At 43.1% G+C, this 17383-nt stretch overlaps 1 protein-coding gene across 1 annotated transcript in view; it reads left to right on the forward strand.

Moving 5' to 3' along the window:
- LOC101645590 (cytochrome P450 2J2-like) overlaps positions 1-17383 on the forward strand; it is a 50674-nt gene that overhangs the window by 26713 nt on the left and 6578 nt on the right. Inside the window, exons 5-8 of the mRNA XM_004699634.2 lie at positions 796-972; positions 2750-2894; positions 4967-5154; positions 11245-11383. Of these exons, the coding sequence (XP_004699691.1) occupies positions 796-972; positions 2750-2894; positions 4967-5154; positions 11245-11383 (649 nt within the window). The remainder of the gene's footprint in view (positions 1-795; positions 973-2749; positions 2895-4966; positions 5155-11244; positions 11384-17383) is intronic.

Genomic DNA, 17383 nt, shown 5'->3' on the forward strand with positions numbered 1-17383 from the left:
GAAAGGCAAGGCTCACCAAGCCATTTATCTCTCGGCCCTTCAATTAACCCCACATGTGTTTATTGGCCAGGTTGGCACAATAGCCTTTAACTATCTCAGTGACCCAACTAAATGCAATAACTTTGGTATCCCATGCAAGTGAAATTTTGCTTAAGATCATCCAAAAGTGATTGCCAAAATACATTGACTGGGAACTGCCAGAAGTTCAGGGTGGATCCAGAAGAGGAACCAGAGATTATTGCTAAGGTCAGGTGGACCTTGGTTACAAGCAGAGAATACCAGAAATATACTTACTTGTTTAGGAACAATGTAAGGATGGTGCCAGGATCATGCAGTGTTTCATTCTGCTGAGCATAGGGTTGTTCTGAGTTAGAATCGACTTGGTACCACCTAACAACAACAACAACAACAACAACAATCAAAAGCCATTGGAAGACAGAGATCCAAGGATAAATGCAGTCTGATTGATAACTCTGTGGGAAATAGATGGGGGCGGGGGGGGCATAGATGAAATAATAATAATAAACTATTGGAGGCTGTTAAAACATTTAAGTATGATATGACGGTCTGAAATTTAGCCAGCAGTTTGGGTGGTAAAAGGTGGTCTGACACAACATATTTTACATCGATAACTGGCATGCTTCTCTAGAACCACCTAACGGAAAACGAAGGTAAGGTTTGCTCCAAGGGTTAAGTGTAAAGACAGATCTCTAAAAGAAAAGGTTGTTTGTTGTTCTATAGTCTGGAAAGGTGGCAGTATCTTGTCTCCATTCTTGTTTGGTTTTTCTCAATCAGCTCTACAATATGTTTCCATGGATAATGAAATTCCTGCCAGGACCTCACCAACAACTCTTCAGAGACTGGGAGAAATTGAAATCGTTTGTTTCTCATATCATTGAAAAACACAAGGAAGATTGGGATCCTGATAAACCCAGAGACTTTATTGATGCTTACCTGAAGGAAATGACAAAGGTGAGGAAATCCAAGCTGCTTTCTTCTTTTAGCGCAAACGGGAGTGTATCCTTTTCCTATTATTTTCTGCAAACTGCTGTAATAAAACATAGCTTTGCAAACCCTATGAAGATCATATGTCTAAAATCAGTTTCTCTGGGCAAAATTCCATGCATTCACAGTGCTGGTTCCGCTGGAGGTCTGGGAGATGGTTTTTCCTGGTGTATTTCGGTGTATAGAGGTAACACGTGTCCCTTTGCTTATTTCTCCATTGCCAGCAATCAGCCAAGCACCTAGCCTCTTCTTTCCTCTCTGGCCACTGCCTATTCCTCGCCGCAGACCCTAGGACAGAACGTAAGCAAAGCTGAACTGGATGTCAGAGTTTAGTTTCAGAGCCCAGTTGTTGCTTTTTCCTCCACCCATCACCTACCACCTTACCACCCATCTCACGTGACAGAAAGAAGCAGATCTGATATTTGATCTTTGAGGCTGTGACCCCTCCACTAAATGTACCTCAGTGAATCAGGGTCTTGCTTTTGGTAGGGTTTTTGTTTGTTTTTTTTAGATTAATGTTTACACCTCCTGGTGTGGGAAGACTGGGGAGTTTCGAGGGAAAAACCTGTAGTCGCTATGTGGTGTCTGGGTTTGGGACGACACACGCGAGATTAATGAGCCCAGCTCGCTCACAAAGAGAACAGGGTTGGAGAGGGGCACGGTCTGCAATCAAGAAAACTTGAACACTGAGAGATAAAGACAACGAGACAAAATGAAGCAACAGGCTCGCCAAGGCTCACAGCTTTAGTGAAGGCAGGTTTATATACAATCCTTGATCCTTGCCACGTACCCCGAATCTTGTGACAAGTTTCCACAACTTGTTGGCAATTATCCGAGGACAAAGAAGCAAAACTTTTTTCTTAGCCAATTGTTGACCACGGACTGGAGGGGCAGAACGCCACCATCAGGGAGTAACTGATGTTGCGCAGAGTGCTGTTCTCCAGCAGCTTTCCCAGGGAACAGGAAGGAAAATGTCCACTTGATCTCAGACAAGCGTCAGACCATCCAGTACATACATCATCCGCTCCCAGGTTAAGCCAGCAGCATTTTAGCAAGGGGCCTCGCCTGAGCCATGGAAGGTGGGATCCTGTCCCACTTGCCCAAGGAGCAAACAGCTTTCCCCCAGATACACATTAAGAGAAATGTTGGCAGATGGAAGGATCCAGAGGGAGATGATAGGTTCCCAGGGAATGGGTGATGTGGTAGAGGGGATAACCTACAAAGGTTATGAAAATTATTGCTGTTTGAAATGGGGAACTGAGGTTTTGTTATTTTTTATAACATTAAGACACTTTGTTGCTTACTGTTATGTGGCCATTGTAATTCAGACAGCTCATCATGTGGTCTAAGAGGCTATCTCCATTTTACAGAGCAGAAAGCTGAGCCACTGAGAGATTAAGTCAGGTGCTCTAAGTCATATAGCTAGTAAGGATGATTCTGAAATTCAAATCTGTAATTTTTAAATCGAAGTATTTCCCATTATACTAATATCACCTGTCCAAATTATAGGTTTAAGAAAATAGTTACTTTTATTTCTATCTTCTCATGTCCTGGAAGCCACCTAAGGGCACAATGATGTTGGTGATATGGCTGTAATACCTATGTTTCTTGAAGCAGCCAAAGGCAAAGTATTTTATCCTAGGTGCCTTTCTTCCCTAGCCCCCTGCCTTAGGATAATGCACCCCTATGTTTTTGGTAAGTATGAGTCCTCTGAAAAAGAACCAGAAAACACGTTGCTTTCTAGGACACAGGTAATAAGACTACTTCAAGTTTCCATGAAGAAAACCTTGTCTTCAGCACACTGGACCTCTTCTTGGCTGGAACAGAGACAACTTCTACGACGCTGCGCTGGGCTCTGCTTTACATGGCCCTCTACCCAGAAACCCAAGGTGAGCAGGCGGTTGGATGAGCCTAGACCAGGGGAGTGCACATCTTCTGGAGCGCACTGCCTCAGAGTGGGGCCAGAAGATAGCGGGACACAATGAAAAGATAAATGGGACTGTCACGACACAAACTCAGGAACAAGCATGCTCTTTAATGTTTCTGCCAGGCATTGTGATGGGTCCTGCTAATGCAAATACAACAGGGTTCCTTCCCTCAAGAACCTCAAAATGTGGGGAAAGCAATGAAATTAGCTGACCCTATGTGAACTTTCACCAAAGAGCGATATTCTTGTTTGAAAATCTTACCTGTCAAGTAATAATCTGCATCTCCCTCTGAACCATGTCCAGACAGTTCAGGCAGGTATGCAACAATGTGCCTTTTTTTCCCCAGCTTCAGCCACACCCAGTCTGCATGAAGGACAAACTAAATCACATGCCATTTTCCATTTCACTGTCCTTATTATGCCCAGTTGATATGAATGTGCTGTGCCCTCTACCAATCATACACTTCCCAATTTTCCTTCAGGGCAAACCACAAGCTTTCTTGAAGACTCTCATCAGATACTATCTCCTTTATGATGGGTCCTCACTCCTTGTGGAAATTGCTAGCGTTTTCTTTCTTTGGAGACAAAAGGATTCAACCCCTCTTCCTTGAAGGGCATGTTTGAAGTGTTAGATTAGACAACACACATTGGTCAGAACTTGGTTACACGATCACAGTTGCAAAGGACCCTGGGAATTCAGCTGGGTAACTAGGTAAGATCATTATTGCTATAGAAAAAGAGAACAGATATTGGGTATGACTGTTAGACATTTCTATCATTTATTGGGTACTCACTTGAATCAGTTTATACCATTCTTAAATATGTTTCCGATGAATGTAGATTTATGTCTTCTAATCAGATGAGGAAACTGGGGCTCAGGGGGTGTATGAGTCTAGGTACTTTAGAGAAACCAATCCACAGCAACTCATTTTAAGAAAGTTTTATGTAAAGAAAGTGTGCATCACGAAAACACCCCAACCCAATGCTGCCCAAGCCCACAAGTCCAACATTAACCCATTAACCCAACATGAGTCCACAAAGTCCTCCACCTCACAAAACAGAGGCAATGATGCCGACTGCTGAAAAGGAGGAAAGCTGAGTCAGTGAATGAACAAGCATCTCAGCACTAGCAGGGTTCTCCACACGGCTTCTCCAGCACCCAGGGCTGCATCCAGGTAGGTCCATGTGGCTTCTTCTTGGGGATGTCTTGTAGGAAGTCAATCATGCAAGCTGAAGCAGGGAACTGCTAAGGCAGCTGCACCCTGGTGCGACCATCACAAAGCAAGAGACCTGAGAACTAGAAAGGCGAGGCTCACCACCCATTTATCCTTCCTCCTTTCAATTTGCCCCACATGTGTTTATCGGCCAGGTTGGCACAATTAACTAACTCAGGGGGCTTCACTTGTAACATTTACTGCTAATTTCCAATGAATTTAACTTGCATTGATCTTATAGAGGGAACCACTTTGCAACCTTATTTACCTCCTTAAGAAATTAGAGTCTACAGAGCCTAGATGAATCCCCTAGCAACAGCATGAACTAGTGACACACATGAACATGAAGACGGCACAGGACCCATGATGTTTTCTTCTGTTAGACATTAGCATCACCTTAAATTGGAAAAAATCTCAATGGTAACTAACAACACTATAATATTAGCTCATTGAGTCCTGGTTATTTTGTTTCTTAGTCCAACGAGACTCAAAATAAAACGATGGAGTTGGAACTCTTGTAAATAAACCATTTGATAGATTGTTGTCGTTTGGTACCAAGTCCCTTCTAACTCATGGCAGCCCTTTGCACAGCAGACCAGCCCTGCTCAGCGCTGTAGCTTCCTCACAACGGCTAAGGCATCTGAGCGCATTGTTGCAGCCACAGGTCAACCCATCTAGTTGAAGGATTAAAATTCACTTCATTTGTCTGTAACCTGGCCACAATTAAAATACGACATGTGAAACCTTGAAGCCAACCCCTGCACCTTTGGAAGGAAGTAGGGATGAGTAAAAAATCATAGGAACTTCTCTTCTTTTCCAGAGAGAGTACAAGCTGAAATTGACAGAGTAATTGGCCAGTCACAGCTTCCCAGCATAGCCAACCGAGACCACATGCCCTACACCAATGCTGTCATCCACGAGGTGCTCAGAATGGGCAACATCATCCCCCTCAACGTGCCCAGGGAAGTGACGTTTGACACCACTGTAGCTGGATACCACCTGCCAAAGGTAACCAGGACTCTCAGCCTCAGGTCTTCAAGTCCATTTCTGAAGACAGTAATAATTTCAACTTGAAAAGGCACATGTAGTCATGTCTTAAGGAATAAAGCAAACAGGGAGAGATGTATATTTTCAACCTGGGTATTTATAAGAAGTTTCATAATGTTTATAATAAAATGGAACTAAAAGTTAGTGGAGTTTCTCTGTAAACTTTTTGTAGACTCCTCTTATACAGAAGGAAATAGATAGATAGATAGATAGATAGATAGATAGATAGATAGATAGATAGATAGATTAATGATAGATAGGTAGATTGATGATAGCATGTGACCAATTATGCATGTTTCAGTTTTGCTTTAAAACACTTTAGTACCAGATGCATGGGAAAATCCATGTTCTATCTCACACAGCATTCTCTTTTCAGGTAGAGTCTGTAATCTTGGGAGTGGCCACACAGAAATTACAGAACAATGCTTATGATCATGGGGTTTATTACAGAAGTTAGCAAGTTACAGGTGAGAAATTCTTAGGCTACAATTGCTCAGGCAGGAAATGATAACGATGTTCTTTTCGGGCTCCTAATAAATGCCCAAAGGGCATGGCACTTTACAGTACACCTGGCACTCAGCTCCTCAATCCAAAGGCGCTCAGCTCCAGTTCTGTGGGTCAGCAAATTTAGCTCCCTGAAGTACATGCCCAGAGGCAACTCACTCCGCAAACCAGCCTCATGCCATGTCCATTATGCAGGGATCTTGAGGTCCAGGGGACACATGTCACTCCCGGCTCTTGCTGAGATTCCTCCCCACTGCTTCGGATGGCTCATTTTATACCCTGCAATCCCTCACAGAGGAATCCCATAAACTAATCACCTGAAACTGCTTCGCATCAGGAGTTGTAAAGGGAGGACACAATCCACTAAAGAGTTGTGTCAGAGCGCCCTGTTACTCTAGCTGCAGGTACTCTAAGTCAAGATAACTGCTCAGTCAATGAGGAAAAGAATACTCGAAGACCCCAGAGCACTCTGAGAGTCATCAGATGGCTTTAGCAGGGCCATCATCCGAACAAAAAAATCCTATCATTGTGAAGGAGGGGGAGTACAGAGTGGAGACCCAAAGCCCATCTGTAGGCAACTGGACATCCCCTTACAGATGGGTCACGGGGAGGAGATGAGCCAGTCAGGGTGCAGTGTAGCAATGATGAAACATACAACTTTCCTCTAGTTCTTTGGTGCTTCCCCCCCCCCCCCACTATTATGATCCCAATTCTACCTTACAAATCTGGCTAGATGAGAGCATGTACACTGGTAGAGATAAGAGCTGGAATCACAAGGAATCCAGGACAGATAAACCCCTCAGGACCAATATTGAGAGTTGCCATACCAGGAGGGTAAGGGGAAGGTGGGGGGAAATAAGGGGAATGGATCACAATGATCTACATATAAACCCCCTCCCAGGGGAATGGACAAAAGAAAAGTGGGTGAAGGGCGACACCGGTTAGTGTAAGACAAGAAAAAAATAATAATTATTTATAAATTGTCAAGGGTTCATGAGGGAGGGAGGGTAGAGAAAGGAACGGAAAAATGAAAAGCTAGGGGGAAGGGGGGAGGGAGGGGGAAAATGAGCAAATTATATTGAGGGCTAAAGTAGAGGGCAAATGTTGTGAGATTGATGAGGGCAACAGGTGTACATATGTGCTTGACTCAATGGATGTATATATGGACTGTGATAAGAATTGTATGAGCCCTCAATAAAATAATTTTTTTAAAAAAGGAAAAATGAAAAGCTGATACCAAGGGCACAAGTAGAAAGAAAATGTTTTGAAAATGATGATGGTAACAAATGTACAATTGTGTTTGACAGAATGGATGGATGGATTGTGATAAGAGTTATATGAGCCCCAATAAAATAATTAAAAAAACCCAAAAGATTTAGTCTTGAAAAGCCACAGAGACAGTTCTACTCTGTCATACACGCTCAGCATGAGTGGAAATCAACTGGCTGGCAGTGAATTGAGAGATTGACTGAGCCTCTTGGAATCCATTCCAGTGTTTTATGCTTTCCTATGAGTCCTGGTGGTGCAGTGGGCTGAAAGTTGAGTTACTAACTGCAAGGTCAGCAGTTCAAAACCACCAGCCATGTGGGGGGGGGGATACGTCTTTCCATTCCTGTAAAAATGTACACCTTTGGAAACTCAAAGGGACTATTCTACCTTGTCCTTATAAGGTGATTATGAATCATAGTTGACTCAATGGCAGTGATTTCGTTGTTTTTTATAGTCATTATGCATCAGAATTAACTCAAATGCAGAGTGAGTTTGGTCTCTCTCTCTCTTGCTCTCACTCTCTCTCCCAGAAACATTCTCAAGAGACAGAATCAAGGGTATTCATTTACTCCTCTGTTAACTCCTGGACACCCATTGGTCACTCCTCCATTTCCCTTTGGTCCCTGCCCCTTCAGAGCCAGGAAAAATGGCTCTACATACACTGATTTTCTTATTGATTGGTTACCTTTTGGTGTATTTATTATGGAAGTTAACAAGTCACAATTCAGGGGTGGATTGCTCAGGAAATGTTAGGATGTTCTTCTGGGCTGCTAACAAATGCCTAAAAGACATGTTACTCCACTGTATGCCTCAAACACAGGTATACTCAATTCCAGCTCCGTGGATCAGCAAACCCAGCACCCTGAATTAAGTGCCCAAGGGTGCCCTATCCCACAAGTCAGCCTCCTGCCCCAAGCACCACTCAACTTTCCTTGTTCTATGGACTGGGAAGTTAGTGCTCGATCTTATGCTGTGACCCCTGCTTTTGTTGTTGCTGCTTCTCTATCACTACTCTGGTGTCAAAGCGGTCTTCCTCGATCGAAGAGGCTCACTGCACATGGATCTTGGGGTCCAAAGGATACACTCCATCTCTGTCTCTTGCTGGTCGTGAATTCCCCTCCGTTCCTTAAAGGGTTTGTGTTACCTACAGCAGGATGGCAATCACAATGAATCCTGTTGTGTGAGGCCGGGTCATTGAGAGAAACAAAACCAGTGACATTCGTATAAGAAAGAGCTTTAGATCCGTAATTCATTTGATAACAAGAAGGCGTCTCTGTCCCTTTTCAGAGTCGCTTTAGGTCGATGACGTCAAAAGGTGAAGTGGTACATAGGGAGCTCTCAGGCTGATGGCGGCAGCGTCGGCTGGTCCAAGTTGGTGGGAACGTAGCAGAGTGCCAACAGCTTCCAGGGTCATCAACCCACCCGGAGCAAGCTGCTCCTAGAAGCCGTTAAGTCCCAGCCAGGAGGAAAGTACAGAGGCAAGGAAAAGAGAGGGCTACTCACCATTTCCCTTGTAAACAAGGCCACACCCCCAGGAGGCATCATCAGGCTGTGACCTGATTGATAGGTTGGACACCACCTCTACTTTCACACAGGTTCAAGTTGGCGTAACATCTAACAAGTATTCACAACGGAATCCGTATCTTCTTACTTAGATCCATGAGCAAGAAATGGTTTGTGTGGAGTTGGTAAATGGGCTGTGGCTAGGAGAGCCACACGGGCTCATACAGGGTCCTGCAGTAGGGAAGAGCATTCCAGAGAGGAGAGGGAACATTAAAAAAAAAAAGAAAAAGATTTAAGTGAGAGTATAGCACATTTGAGAAACTGGAAGAAAGCCTATATACACACATTATACACAACAGATGACACCCAGCACGGTCCTATGCCATCCCCACAATCGTTCCTATGCCTCAGCCCACAGTGTCAATGAAGGAAGGAAGATAAGGGGACGGTCAGGGGATGGTCTTGGATACACAAGTGATGAGAAGATACAGAAGGGCTTCAACTTTGAGGTCAGCATTGATGGGTGAGTGTGGTGCAGCTAAATCATTTTCAAAGTTCACCCTTCTTTCAGGATGCACAGTGGTTTCAAAGGGTCAAGGGAGGGCCTGAGAAAATGTGTGTCAGCTATAGATTCAACCCTCAACTCATGCACTACAGGATTAAATGATTGTGATTCCTAGGGGATTCATTTAGCTGTTTTCAGAAATAGACCACCAGATTTAGTCTGAAAGCTCTGCTGAAATCTGATTAGCATCACCCACCGCTTCCACTGCGTCTATTCTGGTTCCTCCTGACCTCACAGGAGAGGCTATCCGTGTTTTATTGTGATCCACTCAGCAACTTGCCTTAGCCTAGTCAATAAAACACAAATAAACATCTTATAGGTATTCTCTGCTTTCAGCCAAGATCCATGTGACACCTGCAATGAGATCCCTTTTTTACATCCTTTTAAAATCCTTCCTGAACCTCTGGCAACTCCCCATCAATGTATTGCTGCATCCAGCCTGTTACAATCCAGCGTGATGGCAGACACAACAGAATGAGACAGTTTCCGGTCCTGTGCCGTCCTCTCAATTGTCCCCATGCTCGAGGCCACGTTGCAGCGATTGTGTCAGTTCATCTCCTGGAGGGCTGTCCTCTCTTTCACCGCCCTCCACTTTACCAGACATGATCTCCTTCTCCAGGGACGGTCTCTCCTGAGAACGTGTCCAAACTATATAAGACCAAGGCTCGCTCTGTCCGCACTTCTTCCAAGACAGATGGGTTTGTCCTTTTAGAAGTCTAAGGTACTTTCAATAGTCTTCTCCAGCACTACAATTCAAATGCATCTATTCTTCTTCCGGCGTCCTTATTCAATATCCAAATTCCTCATGCATTGGAGGCAACTGAAATACCACGGCCTGGATCAGGGGCACCTTAGTCCTCAAATTGTCATCTTTGATTTTCAGTACCTGAAAGGGAGCATGTGCAGAAGACTTACCTAACACAGTGTGTCCTTTGTTTGACTGCTGCTTTCAGGAGTATTTACTGTGGATCCAAGCAAGACAAAAATGCTTGACAACTTGAAAGTGATTGTCGCCTTCAGTATGGATAACCGCTGAATATAAAGAAGACCAAATCCTCATGGCTTGGACATTACGTAATATCATGATTAATGGGAAAAATTGTTGTTGGGTGACCTTCAGCAAAATTTAATTGCAAGTGGTTTCAGTGATATTTTTCTATAATTTCTATAACTTTTCTATAATGCTATAACCAAGAATTCTGTTTGGTCACCTTTCTTTGGAATAGGTCCAAATATGGATCTCTTCACGTCATTTAGCCAAGTAGCTGTCTTCTAAGATTCAAGGCCAAATTAATAGGTAACATCATGGCAAATGGAGAAAAGGTTGAAGTTGTCAAGGATTTCATCTTGCTTGGATCCTCAATCAATGCTCATGGGCGCAGCAGTCATGAAATCAAAAGATGTATTGCATTAGGTAGATCCACCGCATGAGAATACTTTAGATTATTGAAGAGTAAGGATCTTACTTTAAGAACTAAGTTGTGCCTGACCCAAGCCACTGGTATGTTCAATGGTCTCATTTGCATCTGAAAGTAGGACATTGCATCAGAAAGACTGAAGAAGAACCAATGCATTTGAATTATGGTGCTGGAGAAGGATATTGAAAGTACCATAGACTCCTAAAAGACAAACCAATCTGTCTTGGAAGAAGTATGACCAGAGCGCTCCTTACAGCCAAGGGTGGTGAGCCTTGGTCTTACATTCTTAGGAACATGTTGTCAGGAGAAGAGTCCCCGGAAAGGACATCCTGCTTGCTTAAGTAGAGGGCAGCCAGAAAGAGGAAGGCCCTCAAGGAGATGCACTGACCCGGGAGAGCAATGATGGGCTCAAGCAAGGGAATCATTCATTGTGAGAATGACAGAGGACCCGGACACAGGACTCGTGCTCTCTGTTGCACATAGGTAGTTAGGGTTTGGAACTGACTCAATGGCAGCCAACAACAGCAATCCTGATGCCCCATTCTTCTTTGTATAATCCTGCTTCTCTGATCACTTGCTCAGCATTCATATTGAATAAGTGTGCTGTAAGCATATAACCCTGACACTTATTTTTCCTAATTTAAACCACCCATTATTTGATTTGAAACTCTTTGCCTGAGCTACCCATTTTAGTTATTGCTGTTCTTAGTTTGTTAGGAATCACTCCGTCGAATGCCTTTGCCTAGTCGACAAAACACAAGCAAACATCTTTCTGGTATTCTCTGCTTTCAGGGGACCATGATCCTGACCAATCTGACTGCGCTGCACAGTGACCCCACCAAATGGGCCACCCCTGACACATTCAATCCGGAGCATTTTCTGGAGAATGGACAGTTTAAGAAAAGAGACGACTTTCTGCCCTTTTCAATCGGTGAGTTGTTTACATCGGCAAGTGAGATCCACCGTCCCTCTCACAGCCCCCTCCTTCTACTCTGTCTTTGACTTTAGTTGGAAGGTCTCCAGATGGCCTGCTGGAGAAACTGTCCAGGGCTGAGCATTGCTTTAACCCTCCTGAGGCCCTGCTTGCCTCTGATGTCAGGAGATTTCAGTCTCACTGCACTCACCGCACCTAGAGCACTGGGGACGGAGAAACCTAGACCTTGCCTCTTGTTCACAATGAAGGTTGAACACCTACCATCTTTATAGAGTTTTAAAATGTTCCAAGTTCTTTTCAAGGGCTGAAATTCAGCTGGTTTAAAATGAGGAAGGGAGGGGACAATTGAAGGAGGTACTTATCGTATCAGGCAGTGCCTATAAATTTCATGGAATGAAATCAGGATCTACTCTGTAACCTCTTCCTGAAAAGGTTCTTTTGGCTCTTAATTTGTGTGTGTGTGTGTAACTGGCATGTTATTCGTTGTTTTGAGATCAGTACAGAGATATTATGAACAATGTGTACACAATTCTTTTTTTTCTAATCATTTTATTAGGAGCTCATACAACTCTTATCACAATCCATACATACATCAATTGTGTAAAGCGCATTTGTCCATTCATTGCCCTCATCATTCTCAAAACATTTGTTCTCCACTTAAGCCCCCGGCATCAGCTCCTCATTTTTCCCCTCCCTCCCCACTCCCCCTTCCTTCATGAGCCCTTGATAATTTATAAATTATTATTTTGTCATATCTTGTCCTGCCCGACGTCTTCCTTCACCCACTTTTCTGTATACCCAAATCCTAAAATGGCATGTACATACAATTCTTTTCTATATTTCAGTGACTTTCCAGCTTTCAATTTGAAGGCAATTAAAAAAAAAAGAGTTTATCAAGTACCACGATCTTCAAAGGTTGAATGAAACTCTTACATCTCTAGTCCCACTAAATCACAATTTACTACCGCACCAACTACACACTCCGATGCTCAACACTTCATAGCGCATAATGCAGTTCCCAGGAAACGGCACTACCGTGACCAAAGGTGCTACAGAATGCACAGAATGGTTATCAGACACAGCTCGACTAACCAAAACAGCGTACAAAGAACATTTTAAATGTCCTAGTCAGACATATGCATAACTCTGACTCAAATTGCCATCAAGTATATTTTATAGTAGGGATAAAAAATCTTCGCATCTTGCCCCCATCCCATGGAATGTTATGTTGACACCTTGAAAAGTCACATTTTCCCGTAATGCAACATCACTATTTTCTGGTTGTACCAAAACACAAACAACCAGTAAATGATTTCGTGCCTTACAAAAAAAAAAAAAAGGCATTTACACTAAAAAAAAAGGGGTGGAATTAAGTGGGATTTCCTCATTCATCAAAATGTTTCCAGAGCTACTAAAACACTTGAATATACAAAATAGTTGCTAGAAGTTTTCTTCTGGATTATATAAAAAGGGACACAGGGCCCCCTGATAAGACTGGTAGATAAACTTTCATACCTTGGCTTCTTTTTCTCCTGCTTCATCAGACTGGACTCTCCTCGCTTTTCATTCGTCCATTTTGAGCTGATGAATTTTGAGGTTCTTGGTTAGCTGCTTGAGCCTGCTTGCCCTCCCCTTTTGCTTGCCTTCTGTTGTCTGAAGATTTTTCCTTTCCTGCTGCCTTTTTTTTTTTGGCTTCATCTGCACTTTTGCAAGAGCAAGTTGTGCTGATCTCACTCATCTCCTCTCGGGCTCCTCCTCCACTGCCCCAGTCGGCAAAGCTGGCCTCCTGTGTGGGCATCTTGGCGGTGGAGAGCCGACTTGCTGAATGCCTGTGGACTTCGGGGCACTGAGCGCTTTCTCAAAGCAGGGTTGCCTGGCTGTTGCCCCTCTGACTGCCATCTGAGCTGCTAGGGCTCAGGGCTGGGGTGGTGGGAGAACCAGGCTTGAAATTTTAATTGTCTTTAAAATTTAGTGACTGTATTTACATGGTATGCCCATGGAATGGCACAAAGGGGGGTGCATTGAAAACTCCCATGTTTCCAAGCCAGCCAATTCTAGAATTTTTAAAATATATTTGCTTGCTTCATTCATAACACTGTAAAGTGATTAAAAATATTCTCAGATTACAAATGTTAAGTTAAATATACCATGTGCATTATTTCAACAGTTTCTCAATTACTTAGATTCATAAATACTTGCCTTAAAGATATGACTATGAATAATATAGACAAATGCCTTAAAGATATGACCATGAATAATATAGAAAAATGCTATGTCATATACATTCTAGTATAGCCTTATGAGCTATGGTTCTCAACCTTCCTAATGCCGCGACCCTTTAATACAGTTCCTCAATACAGTTGTGGTGACCCCCCCAACCATAAAATCATTTTTGTTGCTACTTCATAACTAATTTTGCTACTGTTATGAATCGGGCGACCCCTGTGAAAGGGTCGTTCGACCCTCAAAGGGGTCACGACCCACAGGTTGAGAACTGCTGCTTATGATGTTCTAACTGTACAGATAAGGAAGCTGAGGCTTACAGGGTGAAGGATGGCAACTAAAGTCATGAAAATTGTACTCGGAGCCTCAACTAGTATTATGTTTATGCATACAGTGCCAAGAATTGTGCAATTCACATCTATCTCCTGACAATAATGATATGTAGACTGCATTGTCGTTTGTGTGTCCTTCGCTTAAAAGAATATATGCGCTGGTTTTCCAAAACAATATCATTTTGCTGATGTGAACACAGGAGCTCAAGGTGAAAAATAACAAGTGAAACCTGGAGTTTCGATTTGGTCTGACTCTTCAGCTCCGACCGTCTTGTCTCATTATAATTACATCCTCTTTGCTTTGTTCCATCTGGTTCGGTCACTTTTTGTTCACATTGGACAAATTGCTTCTTGTGGTAATAATTTTAGAAGAATTAATCCCAGACTTGTCCTAGGAGGTGTGGCTTAAAGATGTCCCCAAAATATAGCTTTTCTAAGATGTTGTACCACTGTTTTCCTTCCAGTAGAGTCCCTTGGGTCCCCGGCTTCTGCAACTCACTGCAACATCTTACAGAACGCATGAAGCTTTTTAAGTGGCACATGTGGTTGTGGGTCTCCCATCCCAAATCCAAGGTTCAGTCTTCTGTCTGTTGCAATGTTTCCCAAAATGGGTGATACCATCCCCTGAGGCTTCTGGAATGAACCAGGATCGGGGGAGGGGGCCTGCAAAAGCAGACACCTGCCCTTTATCTTGGATTTTGCTCTACAGCACAGAAATGCTTAACTGCTAGGGGGTCCCTGATAATCGTTTGTTTGTTTTTTTCCTGAAAATGGGACTCACTCACTGCCATCAAGTAATGCTGGCTCAGAGTGACTCTAAGGGACAGGGTAGAACTGCCACTGTGAGCTTCAGCGACTGTAACATTAAAAAAAAATCATTTTATTGGGGGCTATAAGAACTCTTATCACAATCCATACATCCATCCATGTGTCAAGCACATTTGTACATTTGTTGCCATCATCATTCTCAAATCATTTTCTTTCTACTTGAGCCCTTCAGCACATTTTTCCCACTCCCTCCCCCACCCTACCTCCCTCACATACCCTTGATAATTTATAAATTATTATTATTTTGTTATGTCTTACACTGTCCAATGTCTCCCTACACCCACTTTTCTGTTGTCTGTTCCGCTGTAAGGGGGTTATATGTAGATCGATGTGATCGGTTCCCCCTTTCTACCGCACCTTCCCCTTCCCCTCCTGGTATGGCTACTTCAATATTTGTCCTGAGGGGATTATCTGTCCTGGATTCCCTGTGTTTTCAGTTCTTATCTGTATCAGTGTACATCCTCTGGTCTAGCTGGATTTGTAAGGTAGAAATGGGATCATGATAGTGGGGGTGGGGTGGGGAGAAAGCATTAAAGATCTAGAGGAAAGTTGTATGTTTCATCATTGCTATACTGCACCCTGACTGGCTCATCTCCTCTCTGTGACCCTTCTGTAAGGGGATGTCCAGTTACCTACAGATGGGCTTTGGGCCTCCACTCCACACTCCCCCCCTCATTCACAGTGATAAGATTTTTTGCTCTTTGATGCCTGATATCTGATCCTATCGACACCTCATGATCACACAGGCTGGTGTGTTTCTTCCATCAGGGCTTTGTTGCTTCTCAGCTAGATGGCTGTTTGCTTATCTTCAAGCTTTTAAGACCCCAGATGCTATATCTTTTGATAGCCAGGCACCATCAACTTTCTTCACATTTGCTTCTGCACCCGCTTTGTCTTCAGCAATTGTGTCAGGTAGGTGAGCATCATGGAATGTCAGTTTAATAGAACAAAGTGTTCCTGTATTGAGGGAGTACTTGAGTAGAGGCCCGATGTCCACCTGCTGCCTTAATACTAAACCTATAAATATTTGTACATAGATCTATTTCCCCATCGTCATATATAAATATATTTACACATGTATATGCCTCTATTTCCTTTTACTTTTGTCCCACTCTCATGCTCAGCCTTCATTTGGGTTTCAGTAATTCCTCAGTTACATTGCCCTTGATCAAACCCTACCAGGCCTCCTACACCTTCCTTGCCATTGATTTTGGATCACTTGTTGTTTCCTTGTCCCAGGGTTTGTTAACACCCACTTCTTTTCCCCCCACCTTCCCCGCTGCCAGCTTCAGTTGTTTTCTCCTCCAGATTGTTTATCCAGCCTATCTTATCTAGATAGACCTACAGAGATAATAATACGCACAAAAAACAAAGCAGAGCAAAAGAAAGCAAAACAACAACAAAAACCAATGACAAAAGAAATGAAAAGCCTGTAAATAGTTCAAGGTCTGTTTGTTGACATTTAGGAGTGTTTTCCGGTTGAGTCTGATGGGGTGCTACGCCCTGGCCCCAAAGTCTATTTTTGGTAATCCCTCAGGACTTCCTTTCCCTGCTCCCCTTGCTGTTCTGTCACACACCCTTAGCGTTTTTTTGCCTCTGTGGGTGGGGTCAGATTTCCCTCCAATCAAACTGTGACCTTATTAATCCAGCATGTTCCTATTGGCCAGGTTGGCACAATAGCCTACCTATTAGTCTTCCTATCCATAGCCTTGGGGTAGAAGTTGCCTGTTTTTTCTCACACTATTGAGTTTCAGACTTAGGCAGAGGGAGTATTTCAGTTCCTTTCATCTACTTCTGGTGTGTTTAAAGTCTAGCTCCTTTAGTGGCATTTCAAATGGATCCATCTGGTATGTGCACCCCAAAGAACTGAGACCTAAAGTCTTTGTCTACAAAGACTGGGTCACCAAAAGCTGAATAGAAACTAGGTCACAAGTGTCAATCAGGAACGTAATACTGAGTTTATTCTCCCATTGATGGTCTATATACTTAATGTTGAGTAGTTTTCCCAATGGCAGGCTGCCCTCCCTGATTTGCCCATCAACTGAAGCGTAGTCACCTTCTCTGAAATAGAAATGCCTTCTACTTTGCCACCTCTTGACTTTTCAGTAAGGTTCACTGTAAACCCGTTAATTTGTGGTGACAGTAGTATAATATTGTATGGCAGGAACTGGTTGGTCTTCTTCCCCTCTCCACATCATGGGAAACTGAGCGACTTGAGGTGACGCCTCCCCTGCCAAAGTGTACAAAGAAGGAGGTGGCACGTGGTTCATGGAATTAGGCAGACACTTTACCGCATTGTCTGGGAAACCAGAATAAAGATTGTATGACCCGAGAACAGATTTATTTTTAGAGCCATAGTTTCATACAATATTTGTCCTTCTGTGATGGACTGATTTCACTCAGCATAATGGATTCCAGGTCGATCCAGGCCATGAGGTGTTTCATGGTTTCATTACTATTTTTTAGGGATGAATAGTATTCCATGGTAAGTCCTTTCTTCATAAAATGAATTGAAAGTAAGATAATTTTGTTTTTTTTAAATTTATTATGAATCAGGAGTTAACACATATATCATATATTCCATAGTTCAATTATGTCAAGCAGAATTGTACAG

This window comes from Echinops telfairi, unplaced genomic scaffold (assembly GCF_000313985.2).
Source record: "Echinops telfairi isolate 266 unplaced genomic scaffold, ASM31398v2 ScPeMD7_443;HRSCAF=831, whole genome shotgun sequence".
Lineage (NCBI taxonomy): Eukaryota > Metazoa > Chordata > Mammalia > Afrosoricida > Tenrecidae > Echinops > Echinops telfairi.